Source organism: Puma concolor, chromosome C1 (assembly GCF_028749965.1).
Source record: "Puma concolor isolate L17-30 chromosome C1, mPumCon1.1.hap2, whole genome shotgun sequence".
In the NCBI taxonomy this organism is placed as follows: Eukaryota; Metazoa; Chordata; class Mammalia; order Carnivora; family Felidae; genus Puma; species Puma concolor.
Window position 1 is genome coordinate 97,855,744 of NC_141674.1, and position 14,387 is coordinate 97,870,130.

Genomic DNA, 14,387 nt, shown 5'->3' on the forward strand with positions numbered 1-14,387 from the left:
TGCTTCGGATTCTGTGTGTGCCTCTCTCTGCCCCTTACTCTCTCATGCTCTGTCTCTCTCTCTCAAAAGTAAATAAACATTAAAAATATTTTTAATGATTTTATATATATAATAAATACATAAATGCATAATATATAAATATATAATTGTATAATATGATTGAGATCCCTCCTCCCATCGCTACTACCCTACTTTAGGCTGTCTTGTTAACTTGCCTGGGTTACTAGACAATCTCCCTTTATTCTGACCTCTCTCCAGTTTTTTTACAAAGTGATTTTTACAAAACACATTTGATCATGCTACCTCCCTGCTCTTCAGTGGGTTTTTATACTTTTAGAATAAAGGGCTGAATCCTTCATATGGCCTCTGAACCCCTACATGGCTTGTCTTTCCCCTTTCTCTCTCCTTCTCTAGATTGATCTTACACCATTTCTCCTTGCTTTTCGTGCTCTAGCACCAGCGGCACCATTTCAGTACTGGTTAAGAATATGCTTTTTTCTAGCACAGGCCCATGTACATACTGTTCTCATAGTCTGGAATTTCTGTGCCACCCATTCATTTCATCTAGTCAGTGTCTACTCATTTATTAGCTCAAGTGTTACTTTCTCAAGGAGCTTTTCCTCACCAGTCCTCCATCTAACTCACGTTCCTTTGTGATGTATTTTTATAGAAGTCTATTTCTTTTTTTCAGAATGCCAATTCAAACTGGAAGTTTGAATATTCGGGGTCTGTCTCCCTCACTTGACTGCAAGGTCTATGAGAGCAGGAACCGTGTCTGTTTTTAAAATCACCAATGCCTGGCTCAATAAGTACTTACTAAAAGAATGAATGAATATGTGTGCTATATATAATTCTATTCTACCTAATAAACTTATGGATATAGAGGAGCATATCTGGTCATATCTAAGACACTGTTGATTGAAATACACACATTTTTCTGTACCTCTAAAAAAGAATGCTGCCAATTAAACCATGATAATTATCAGTTGTAAGATATATCTTGATTTCAGAGATGTTAGTGTAAAAAAATATGCCCCTTAGAATCAGTGAAATGTAATAATTTTTTTAAAAAGTGAGATTATTTCATTTGTAATCTGCTTTTTCTACCTACATTGTGAAATATCTTTATAGGTCAATAACTATACTTCTTTGTTCGTTTTAAATGTGTAGTATTTTATTGCATAGATTTTATCCTGGATTTAAAAAAAAATTTTCATCCTTTTTGTATGCAAAAGAAGTTCACATTTAAAATGTCTTTGGGGCACCTGAGTGGCTCAGTCAGTTAAGCGTCTGACTTCAGCTCAGGTCATGATCTCACGGTCCATGAGTTCAAGCCCAGTGTCAGGCTCTGTGCTGATGGCTCAGAGCCTGGAGCCTGCTTCAGATTCTGTGTCTCCGTCTCTCTTTGCCCCTCCCCTGCTCGCACTCTGTCTCTCAAGAATAAATAAACATTGGGGAGCCTGGGTGGCGCAGTCGGTTGAGCGTCCGACTTCAGCTCAGGTCACGATCTCACGGTCCGTGAGTTCAAGCCCCGCGTCGGGCTCTGGGCTGATGGCTCGGGGCCTGGAGCCTGCTTCTGATTCTGTGTCTCCTTCTCTCTCTGCCCCTCCCCCCTTCATGCTCTGTCTCTCTCTGTCTCAAAAATAAATAAAAACGTTAAAAAAAAAAATTGAAAAAAAAAGAATAAATAAACATTAAAAAAATTTTTTATATGTTCTTATCTACATTAAAAAGTTTTTTTTCCTGTTTTGCTAATGCTGTATTAGCTTCCCATTACATAGTTCCCACAGATTTAAGAGTAGTATCCTGCTGTTTTCTGATAGGTAGGCCAGATTTGGCATATAGGCCATAGTTTGCTGACCTGTGCTTTACACTGTTAAAAAATTGGCGAGGATCTCCAAGAGCTCTGTGTAGTTTATATTTACTAGTATATAGTACAGTAGAAATTAAAACTGAAGATTTTTAGAAGGAGTGGTGGGAAGTAAGATTTATTTCCTTGCTTACATGTTTCTAATTTCATCTTAAGTATAGCCATTCAAATATGGAAGAGGTGGTAAAAAAAAAAATTGCCTGTTGTAACACTCTCAGTAGTGAAGAGAAAAGCAAATCATCTCTTCTATTGCTTTCTTGAGTCATGACAATTGTGCAAGCAAACAAATATGAACAATAAAACTGGGAAATTTTAAAAACATAAGTATATACAAGCACGTTTCATTAACCATTGGAGCAATGACACATCCTTCTAGAAATCTCTATACCCGTAAGAAGGGAATGAAAGGCAGATAACTTCTTAGTATTATTTTAAAAATAGTTTTTGCTTCATGGACTCCCTGAAAGGATCTTAGGGACCCTCAGGGGTCTCCAGACAAGACTTTGAGAACTGCCAGCCTTGTTCATAGTAGGTGTTCAGTAAATGTTGATTGAGTGACCACAGTGCCTGCCCTCTAGTGATGTAGGGATAGAGAAGCTAAATGAAGTATCTAAGTTTATGGTGTGAGAGAGAAGTTCTATGGCAGTTTAGAATAGGGACAATTGACAGGAGCTAGAGTAGCCAAGAAAGACATTTATAAAAATGTTTTCCAAATCTTTTAAATTTGATAATGTATCAACAAAGAAAACAAAAAAAACTCCTGGTGGGTGATCCATTGAATAGTTTGTTGAAAATTATTCTCTTCTGTCCTAGAAATCTCCTGATGTTTCCTGAACTTTGTATCAGAAGTCAACAAGAAAGCAAAAATGGTGGGGCACCTGGGTGGCTCAGTTAAGCATCTGACTCTTGGTTTTGGCTCAGGTCATGATCTCACAGTTTTGTGGGTTCGAGCCCCGCGTCGGGCTCTGTGCTGGCAGCACAGAGCCTGCTTGGGATTCTCTCTCCCTCAGTCTCTGCCCCTCCCCCACTCGTGCTGTCTCTCTCAAAATAAATAAGTAAACTTAAAAAAAAAAAAGCAAAAATGGTTACAAACAAAATTTTCAAAATGGAATTTTCCTGGTAAGTGACATATAGTAACGTGGCAATAACTGAATAAATATTTGGGAATTAACCTATGAGTGGGTTAGCATATTTATGTATTTACAGATGAATTTCATTTGTATTGACTTGGCTAGAGCAGTAATGTCTTTGTGTAAAAGTTTTTAATATTTCCTCTTTCCACTCTAAATCAGTGTTTTAATGATTTTGATGTTTCAGATTCGTTACATTTCACAAACACAAGGCCTGCCCGCTGAGTATCTTCTCAGTGCTGGGACAAAAACAACCAGGTTTTTCAACAGAGATCCAAATTTGGGGTATCCGCTGTGGAGGCTGAAGGTCTGTCTCCTCTACTATACTACTCATTCCTGTACTCCTTACTCCCAGCTTTTTAGTTACTAAATTCTTGAGGTGGAGGAGGGAAATGGGGTGGTGGTGGTCGTGATGGGAATGTATGTTTACAGGAGGAAGTACTTGGAAAAAATTATTTCACTGTACACATTTGATCCGATCCTTAGTTAAAAAATAAACTGAACGCCTGCTCACTTGTCTAAGGTGATTTTGCAAATGTGAACCAGCAGCTGAGAAGGGAGTATAGAGAATAGTGCTTCCTATTGAGTCACAGGAAGAACTAGAGTAACCTAGCAATGACTGTTTTTTAGAGAATTCTCAATGGATGTGAGAAAACATAATTTTCTAACTCCCCACATTAAGGCCTTACATATTTTCTTGATCCAAATACCTGTTTTTTACTTCTGACCCTATTCCTTTAACTTGAGAGATCTCTTGAGTAATTTGTGTAAGTAACCCTGTGAGTCTCCCTCTGAGTCTGTTAAATAGTTAGCATTTGAAATAATTTCATTTGAATGTAGCTTTAAGGGAAAAATGATAATGTGGCTTCTTCTATGACACCCCTCAGGAGCGGTGCTACGTCATTGTTTCCACATTTAATTTAGCACTGTTGAAGGGGTAGTCAGGTATCCAGGTGCCATCTGTCCACAAGATTTTCTGGTTGTAAATTACTTCCATGTTTGCCATCTCTGGTTGGCAGGGTGACGATAGATACTTGTCTCTTTGTATTCTGGTTTTAATTTAGAACAAAATGTGAGAGTAGGATATGGATGGAATTAAAAAAAAATCTATTTTATAGACACCGGAAGAACATGAATTGGAGACTGGAATCAAATCAAAAGAAGCTCGAAAGTACATTTTTAATTGTTTAGATGACATGGCTCAGGTGAGTATAGAAAATTTCAGGAAGCCAGACATTTATGTATCTCTTTAATCAGAGACACACTTCTGTTGATTAATTACATTAAAGATAGATTCAATCTGTTATCTTCTAGTATGTTTTCATTTTTTAGAGAAAAAAGTTCATTAATATTCTGCCATGTATTAAAAGAACATTGAATTTTAACCAAGGACACTTTTAAAATTATTTCTCCTTTGCTTTTGCTTTAACTGGTCTTGTTGCCTGTCAGTATTTTGAAATACCGTTTCTGAAGGTTTCTTTCCTATTTTCTCTGTTAAATACATACTTACATAAGAGCTAACATGTGTTGAGTGCTTATTATGTTCCAAATTCTGTTTAAACACTTTATACTTACTGTGTTATTTAATTTTTTCAACAATAGAAACTTATATATTTAAGTAATAATAATCGCTTTTGTTAACTTGTCCAAATTTTGAATGAAAAGACTTCATTCAGCTTTATTCTACCAACAAACTCAAACGCTACCAAATTGAAGATTTTAATTAGACTGCATACGAAGAGCTTCCACTTGTGAAAATGATTATACTATAATAAAAAGGATTTCCTCAGGTTTTTCTCCTAGATCTGTATGTGTCTATCTAATCTGTCATGCAGATGTTTAGTGTCAGCATTCAAGATTAAGTGATGAAGTATAATGTTTCTAAATTTTCCTTCGAAGGTGAATATGTCCACAGACCTAGAGGGAACAGACATGTTGGCAGAGAAGGCAGATCGAAGAGAATACATTGATCTGCTAAAAAAAATGCTAACAATTGATGCAGATAAGAGGATTACTCCTCTGAAAACTCTTAACCATCAGTTTGTGACAATGACTCACCTTCTGGATTTTCCACATAGCAATCAGTGAGTGTGGTCTGGGGTACTTGCCATGATGTGGTTCTGTGTTGAGTTACCATCTTACAGCTTAAACGGAGTGGTCACATGTGAGTGGTACTCCTGGTACTTGCATGTTTGGCTCACTGATGCTTTCCTTTCTCATTGAAAAATCATGAGATTAAAAATAAGATGTATGATTTTTTTCTCTTTATGGTTATAAAAACTCTTGATTCATTTTATCTAAATATACTTGGGTAAAAATGTTGATCCACATTCATCTTGAGTTGTTTGTTATCTGTTTAAATCTCAGCATTCATTTTACTGAATCTTTAATCTCTTTTTCAGTGTTAAGTCTTGTTTTCAGAACATGGAGATCTGCAAGCGGAGGGTTCACATGTATGATACAGTGAGTCAGATCAAGAGTCCCTTCACTACACACGTTGCCCCAAATACAAGCACAAATCTAACCATGAGCTTCAGCAACCAGCTTAACACAGTGCACAATCAGGTACTTAATAAATGATTTTGGAAACTCAAACCTAAGAAGGGTAGAAGCTAGTAACAGTACAGGTTGAGATAAACCAATCTTTGCTTTGGTGATCTTGTTGCTTCTTACGAATTTCTACGTGGCAAAAGTGATGGAAGACAGGGTAGACTGATAATACCTACCAGTCATGCGTTGCCAAAAATTAGATACACAGGCCTAATCCAGGCCCTCATAGTCTCAGGTTGTCCCATAAATGGACCCTAGCCATTGTACTACTTGCTGCTGTTAGTTGTACTGACTTTAGCCAGATGACACTCTTTCTGTTGGAAAGGTTTTATATGTCTCGTTACATGTATTGAAGGGTGTTTCCAATAATTTTTTGATGCTGTACATCAGATCCTCAGAACTTATTCATTTTGTAATTGCAAGTTTTGTACCCTTTGACCTTTCACCCATTTTCTCTCCCATCTGCTACCCTGTTCCTAGCAATCACCAATCTACTCACTGTTTCTAGGAGTCCAGTTTGGTGTTTCCAATAATTAACTTTAAGAGTGGTTTTGCATTCGTTTGCCAAACGGTGATACTTACATTTGTTTGTTATTGAAGGCGTAAGCTTCCTAATTTCTTAGCTAGATCTACTTTTAAAATGAGATTTGGTGGTATCTCACATCCAGCAACTTCTTGCACAGAAAGAAGAGATAAGGGTTTATACAACCTCAGTTGGTACAGGACCATTTTTTTAATCTTTGTTTTCTTCTTCAACCTTACAATATGCCTTAAATTTAGAGATTGGGAAATTTTCTTGAGCAGAGAGTTATTTCAAAGACAGTTAATATTACATTTAAAACTTTGTTTTAAGTTTTTCTGGGCAGATTCTGCACGTGTAAAAATATTGTTATTTCCATTTTATACCAGTATACAACTGTAATCCTTTTGTTTTCAGGCCAGTGTTCTAGCTTCCAGTTCTACTGCAGCAGCTGCTACTCTTTCTCTGGCTAACTCGGATGTCTCACTGCTAAACTACCAGTCGGCTTTGTACCCATCATCTGCAGCGCCAGTTCCTGGAGTTGCCCAGCAGGGTGTTTCCTTGCAGCCTGGAACCACCCAAATTTGCACTCAGACAGATCCGTTCCAACAAACATTTATAGTATGTCCACCTGCTTTTCAAAGTAAGTGGGGGAAACTGTTATATCAAACCCACAGATCTTGCTGTAGACAGTTCCTTATTGGGTATCTAGTTGTTTAGTTTTGATTTCTGACAGGTTTAAACTCTGACTGTGAAGATAACTGAAATTAACAAAGTGTATTTACCCTTTTTACATTGATTATTTATCTGACTTTGGTACTGTCTGACACATTATGGGAGTTCAGTTAACATTTTCTTATTTGAACTGCCCTGATATCAATTTCTTGCCCATTGAGACCTTCTACCAATGTCCTATATCTTGTATAAGCATGTATCTCTCAATATGCAGGAAATATTAAGCGTGAAGAAATTTGTTGTAAACAGAAGTTCTGTTGAATCTTGTTTCCTATATCATTCCATTATTAAATAAAATTAGTCTTCCAAGTAAAATATAATTTTATTCTAAAATGTAAAAATTATGTTTAAGAATGCAGAAACCTTGTGAGTTACATTCAGAAATAAAGACCATTATTTACTGAACTGAAAAATTCTACAAGTTGAAGTACTTGTGTGGGGAATGCATTAAGATTATCTGCTTCAGCTTATGAATCATACTGTTCCTGCAAACTCCTACCAACAGAGGAACAGAATAGCTGAAGAGGGAGGCTCTGACCCCATGTGTTGCAATAAGATTTAAATTTTCACATTCCTATCCTTCCTCATTTTTTTCATTGTTCTGTAATTCAGTCTGTCCAGTTCCTTTTTTCCTGAAATATGGGAAATGTGTTTATTGATCTGCTGAACCATTTAAAAGGGCACATTATTTTAGGGATATTTTCTGACGACACACTTGATTTTCCCAACAGAAAGTCAGAAAGTCAGGTTTATACCCTGTGGAAATAAACCAGGATTCAGGCTTCTTATAGCACTTTACATAAAAGCATTTTTATCTTTTTACTTCAGTTCCTTATTGACTGTGACTCTCTTGTTTGGTTTCTGACAGAGTCGGAGCAAGCAGAAGGAAAAGAGGGGATAGGGGAGACTGAGAGATTACCGGGAGGACAGGAGAGCGATAGCGATGTAAACCAGGGAGAAACCACAGGGAGAGCGGAGGAGCAGATTCAAAACCCGTAAATGCAAATTTAGCCTAACTTACCAAATTATTTTCTGTGTATGCTGCGTAGTAGTAAATTCTATACTTTGGGTTGTCATATGTTGAGTGATTCTTCTACTGAATTTAGCAAACTAGCCACATTCCTCCCCCTCATCTTTTCCAAAGTGAATCTCATGGGAACAGTTTTCAGATGTGGGACTTTGAAGTTTTCTGCTGCTTCTCAGATGATATTTATGACATGAGGCAGAACTTCTTAGTTCCTTTAACAAAATGAAATATAAACTGGGTATGGAGGGGAGAAGTGGTATAACTACTTTTGATGTAATTAGGTAAGTATAAGCTTTGGAAATTTTTTTCTCCTTAGGAAGTCTAAATAATCTGAGGAGCTAGGTAGAGCAAATTGTAAAATTTCCAAATCAAAGGGTTTTTAAATTAAGGTAATGAGGATGATGATAGTTGATACATACTACTACATGCCACATAATGTTCTGACTGCTTCTACATGTATTTAATTCACCCTCACAAACAAGCCTAGGAAGTGACCCAGTGTCATTATGTCCGATTATACATGAGCAAATTGAGCATGATTCTCTCATCTGCCTAAAGACTTAATAACTAGTTAGTGGTGGAATTGCAATTTGAACCCAGGCGGTGGGGTTATGCACCTGGGGTTTGAACCCAGGTGGTGGGGTAGCTTATGCATTTTGAAGTATTCTGTACCACCTCTCAGTATTTAAACTCTGCTGTTAAGAGTTGTCAGTTGATTTGCACCCACAGCCGTATGCTGGATTCTGCCCAGCAGTCCTGTATTCCAGGTTGCCTCCTTTTCTTTTACCATCTGCTCTGTTATAAGATGCTATACTTAGAGAAAAATAGACCCTCATCAATTAGACAGTTTTATTCTTCCTCCCATACTTTCCATGGATTTTTATTTAACAAGTTGTATTCACCAAAAACAAAACAAATCAAAACTTTAATCATTTCTTAGTTCAGGGTTCAGGGAGAACCTTCCAAAAGTGTTACTTTTAGTAATTGGTTGTTTCCACTTGTAGTTTCCTGAAGAAGCTAGTTTTAAACTAACTTAACTGCTGTGGTTTAGCCTAAATTACAATAGCAATCTGTTACTTATTTAGTTACATTTGTAGGTCAGTACTATAAATATTACTTTCTGTACTATTCTGATTGCCCAAAATAGATCTACGTTTTGCTCAGTGGTAACTATCATTCTGTAATTTTGTCCCCTTTACTTCATTATTCTGGGACTCCTAGGTGAACTTCTATCATGAACATTTCTTCCTAAATTTTACCTCCTTTGTTCCTGCCCAGTTGTAGGAGGTCTATGACAATAATGTTGTCTTGTAGTGTTGTGTGGGAATTTAGACAAGAATTTTGATGTTGCTTAGCTTTCCTATTAGATAGCATAGCCTTAAGAAGAATGGCTGGCAGATTTTTTTATGTGGATATCTGGATTTGTTACCTTTTATTTTTATGTAAGAAGCACTTTTTAAAAAAAGTTATTGTTAAGAGTGTTTTAATTCTGATTTGACTTGTCTCTCTTACTTTGTGTATTCCTGGATTGTGTTTTCCAGAATGAGATCTTCTAAAATACTTGTAAGTCACTGAAATAGAAAATTAGAAGGCTTGCTGAAAACCTACAGTGTTAGAGTTTAGGAGTTATGCTTATTTGGCATCTCCATAACAATGTTGAGAGAAATTAGCGATGGGTTAGAAAATGTCACTGAAGAAGATCTCTAATTAAAATAACATGTTTGTGTCCCCACTTAACAAAAATGCAAGAATTAGTGAATTAGAGAAACTTCCATTAGTGGGTAATAGAAACTTAAATTCTCCACATTGAGGGTTTTGGTAGGGCAGGTTTAAAAAGCTTTTTTTTTAATTTGTATTTATTTTTGAAGGAGAGAGAGACAGAGCATGAGCTGGGAAGAACAGAGAGAGAGGGAGACACGGATTCCGAAGCAGGCTCCAGGCTCTGAGCTGTCAGCACAGAGCCCGACACTGCATGGGGCTGGAACTCACAAACTGTGAGATCATAACCAGAGCTGGAGTCAGACACTTAGCCGACTGAGCCACCCAGGCAGTATAGGGCAGGTTTAAAAGGAAGTTGAAGTGTCTCTTCTCAACGCTTGACAAGAAGGAGAAATATCTTTGCTTCTGAATGAGAAATTCTGATTTGTAGAAAGGATTTATTCAGCATTTGTGCTCAGAGCATAATGAATAAAAAGATAGATACGGTCACTGTTTTAAAGGCAGCAAAAAGTTCTTAATTTTCTTACCTCTCCATAGTTAGTTGCAGAAGAGCCTTACTAAAAAGCTGTCAATAGCAAAAGTAGATTTCTAAAATAAGTAGAAAAAAGTGTTTCTGTAAACCAAAATGACTCCTTTTTAATATTTTTTATCCTGGGTTATAATTTCTTCAGTCCACATACCAGTTAAAGATAAAATGTGTAAGTAACTTGTTAACTGGGTTATATTTTCTGAGGAGTAAGGTAAAACATCTTCAAAGGGTAACTCATAACTCAGGTGATAAATTTTTGAGCTTTTCATATTTTTTCTTAACTAAGAGTCATAATTAAGCAAAAGTTAAAATTATATTCAAGTCGTTGCTTTTAATAAATTACATTTAAAAAACCCAAGTTTTTTCCCTCCCCCAGTGAATTAAAAGGTGAATGCAACTTAAGTATAGGTGTTTTGTTTGCTTCTGCCTATGCTATTAATGGGAATAGGATGAGTATTATAAGTGTTGTAAGGTAAAAAAATAATTTTAGAGTTCCCTTAAACCATCCGTTCTTGTATCAAACATTTTCCCATTAATTTAACCTGAAGGGAGCCAAACCAGTCTCCCTTTTCTTAACTCCCTAGACTTCTATGAAACTCCTTTGTCTTCAGTGTGTACAGCTAACCTGGGTGATGTATTCTTTGAACAGAAAAGCTAAAAACAAACAAACAAAAGCCCCTAAACAAACAACACCGCAGACCCAGCAAAGCAGTTTAACTGTGGTGGTGTTTTCTACAGCTGGACTACAAGCAACAACAAAGCATTCTGGGTTCCCTGTGAGGATGGATAACGCGGTGCCGATTGTACCCCAGGCGCCAGCTGCTCAGCCACTACAGATACAGTCGGGAGTTCTTACGCAGGTAAAAGCCGTAGCAGCTTGGATACTCGATGTTGCTGAAGCACTACTGAGAATCAGATATTTTGTCCTGGAAGATGGTATTTGCTTTGACTGTAAGATCTTTCTTGGTCATGATTCAGTGGACTTCAAGTGAAACCTCTATAATAGAATGATGACTCATACCTAACACTATTGTAGCTCTGCTGGTGTCTTCCTTAGATTTATGTGGATAAATACCCAGACCTTGAGAAATCATGTTCTGAGTGAATTCCCTCAGATTCTGTGGGATGAAGTTAATTTTTTGTACATACATAGCAACATCTCGATTCTAAATATGAAGCGTTCCCCTTTGGTTCCCTTTAGTGTCCCCTTCGCTCACTCTTTCAGAATTACATCATGGCGGAGAGGCTGGATCATATCAGGATGCCTCTTCGAGTATTACAATTCCTTCATTCTGTGTGTTTAACTAGGCTGTAGAAAGCCTTATTAACACTTTCTATGTGCCATGGAACATGCAACTAAGACGGGCAAGAGAATCACGAAATATTCATACAAGCAACAGATACCACATTTTCAATTTTCTATGTGTAAATGTTTGTGGCCCATGACACACAGGAAATCTGGAGGTCCAAAACCCTTATTTTGTGAGGAGGAAGAAGGGGAATTCTTAATACGTGCCTTTGTTGACGGAGTTTTAACTGATCCTCTGAATCTGGCCCAAGAAGGATTCCCATACTTTATTGCTTTAGGCCACTGACATTTGACCCAGTGGGCTGACGCTGTTCAGAGCTGAAGGGGAAGGCTGTGTTTGTACGTGCATTTTAGGTGATACGAAATTCCTACTTGTTGGTAATATCTTGGGGGGAGTGAGAAACCCTTCTGAATCCAGATGACCTGCCTCCGTGTTTGTTTCACTCACCTGCCTAATCTACGTTTCAGGGAAGCTGTACACCACTAATGGTAGCAACTCTTCACCCTCAAGTAGCCACCATCACACCGCAGTATGCGGTGCCCTTTACTCTGAGCTGCGCAGCCGGCCGGCCGGCGCTGGTTGAACAGACTGCCGCTGTACTGGTAATTCCCCTCACTTGATTGTGTTACTAACGGAGTTTCTTTGGTTTCTTTCTTTCTTTCTTTTCTTTTCTTTCTTTTTTTTTTCCTGTTTGTTTTTGTTCTGTTTTCTTCTGGTTTTTCTCATTTTTCAAACAAAAATTTTTTTAACTTAGTCTTTGCAGAGGGCATGGAAGCATGTGCCATCTTGTGGCTGTGTTCTTGCTACATCTTTAATGTCTCATTGTTTTCCTCCCCAACATTTCCTGAAGCACTGTTTGACTCTGATACTCAGTGTGGCTCTGTAAGGAGCCAGGTCCCTTTATTCTTCTTTGCCAGCCTAGTGTGATAAAAGCTCTTGGTGTAGCCTCAGAAGAGCTTCAAGACTTATCTGTTTTCTGCCCTTTTACCCTCTGATCCCTGAGAATGAAGGAAATGGCTTTTAGTTTGGCTCGGCTACAGGTATCCGGATGGCCAAAATTTGAACTCCTTGGCAAGTTAGCTTCCTTCTTTATTTGCTATTTTAAGCTTCTAAAACTTTTGTGCACGTAGAAATGTTTAAGATGCTCTTAATGTATTGCTTTACCAGTTGATGTTAACTTTCCTAATACGAACATATGAAGATAACTCTTTTTGCCACTTGTGATCCGTGTGGCAGCTTATATTTTCCATGTAAATATATCCCCTTTAGAATCTTTTTAGATATTTCATTTGTTGGTTGAGATTAAAGGTGAGCTCATTTTTAGGAGTTTATGGAGAAATTAATTACCTTACAAATAGGTCTTTATACAAAGGCAAAAATATGGCTGAAAAACTTTATGCAAATACAAGACCTTTGTTACTAAAAGTCCTGGGGAAAAGCTATTAAATACAGCAGCAAATGTAGTAGTATGGGGCTTAGAGATAGGAAAAACAAGTAGGACTTTGAGGTGTATTTCAGGATTTGTAAACTTTGGAGTGATCTTTGGATGTGTTTTGGTTTATTTGGGGGAGTTAGAATTGTTTATTGGACATCCGGCATTTCATTACTTGAAATTGAAAAGTAGGAAAGCTTTTGAAAACCTTATCGATACTATTGAATACTGATATCTACATCTTTCAAAGTGGCTTTACATTTCTTTTGTTGTTTCTCAAGGATTCGTGTGAGTGTAAACACTTCCAGAGACACACTTTGGTTGTTGGAGTTTGTTTGGTTTTTAGTTTAAAAGTCTTTGTCCACTTCCACATGAATTATAGCATAAGCATAAAACCTGAGTGCAGGGAAGTTAGATATATTTCCAGCTTGATTGATCCAAGCCACTGGTTTTAACTTGCTCACCTATAGTTTTGAGAATGTCAGTTGATACTTCTCCTTTGCTGCTTCTCTTAAGTTTGCACTAGTCATTTGCTAAGCTTTGCATATTTTTGTTCTTCCTCTGTCAAAACAGTTCGTCGCTTGGAACGCCAGATTTCTGCCTCACGTTGGAATGTTATTTCTTGCTCTGTATTAAACTACATGCTTTGTCTTGTGCAGGTGTTGGCTTATGGAAAGACGCATGGTGTGACTTAACATACTTCTCTTATTTTTTGTTATGTTTTATTTTGTTTTAAATTCTGCTTATGATAGCAGACGTGTTTGCAGTTTCTCTGCTTTGAAGGCTTCTTGTTTGGAACCGGTATTTGTAACAAGTGGATCTGTTACTTGCAGAAATATTTTTAAAACAGTGTGTTGATGGCCTTGCAGTTTGAAATTCAAGAAAAGAACCATATGTACCCAAGCATTGTAGGTGATTGTACTGTAGAATTTGAGTTTAAAAAGGAAACTTTCAAATCTGTTCCCCTTTTTTTCAGAAAATGCCAGAATTTCTGTAAGAAGTTCAGAAAACATATTTGTTGCTGTCTATGGCAAGTGCTTGTTAAAAACTAGAAATGATGTATTTTCTTATAGTGATTAGTTTTTATGTTGAAGTATGTTTCTGCAGATGATACCGTAAACAGTATATTTTAGGTAACTATTAAGAACAAAATATGGTGCTCTCTGCATCTATTTCATAAATATTTTAATTGCTGCCTTATTTAATTTATCACGTGGCCGTATATGATGAAGTTAGCCTTCTTTTGCTGGCATAAGCTTGTTGGCCAAAGGATTTTGGCCTTTGGTCATCCACATCTGGCTCCATTTTCCAAGTTCTACCCTTTTAAAAAGGCACAATTTTCCCCTCTGTTTTATGGGTTGAATTGACCTCATGTCTTAACTGATTGGCACTTAAAATTTTAAATTCTTATTTTTAATCTCAAGGGAGCTGTCTTAACTCTTTCTAGGGATATTGTTAGAATCGTTGGAAAAATGATACTCCATCGTTTAACCAGAGCTTACCTCTGAACTTTTGGACTCCTTTGCTCTACAGTATAATAGGAACTCTTAACCACAGGGATCCTC

General features: G+C 37.1%; 1 protein-coding gene across 9 annotated transcripts in view; it reads left to right on the plus strand.

Annotated features, from left to right (window-relative positions):
* Positions 1 to 14,387, plus strand: part of HIPK1 (homeodomain interacting protein kinase 1) — a 52,086-nt gene that overhangs the window by 26,427 nt on the left and 11,272 nt on the right. For 8 of the 9 annotated variants that reach the window (XR_015255002.1, XR_015255001.1, XM_086717881.1 and 5 more), the window contains exons 4-10: positions 3,188 to 3,307; positions 4,119 to 4,205; positions 4,900 to 5,084; positions 5,403 to 5,565; positions 6,488 to 6,713; positions 10,819 to 10,940; positions 11,858 to 11,992. Coding sequence is in view for 7 of the 9 variants with exons in the window: in XM_086717881.1 (XP_086574007.1) it covers positions 3,188 to 3,307; positions 4,119 to 4,205; positions 4,900 to 5,084; positions 5,403 to 5,565; positions 6,488 to 6,713; positions 10,819 to 10,940; positions 11,858 to 11,992 (1,038 nt within the window). In the remaining 2 variants the exon portion in view is untranslated. The remainder of the gene's footprint in view (positions 1 to 3,187; positions 3,308 to 4,118; positions 4,206 to 4,899; positions 5,085 to 5,402; positions 5,566 to 6,487; positions 6,714 to 10,818; positions 10,941 to 11,857; positions 11,993 to 14,387) is intronic. The other variant, XM_086717884.1, reaches the window with a different exon arrangement.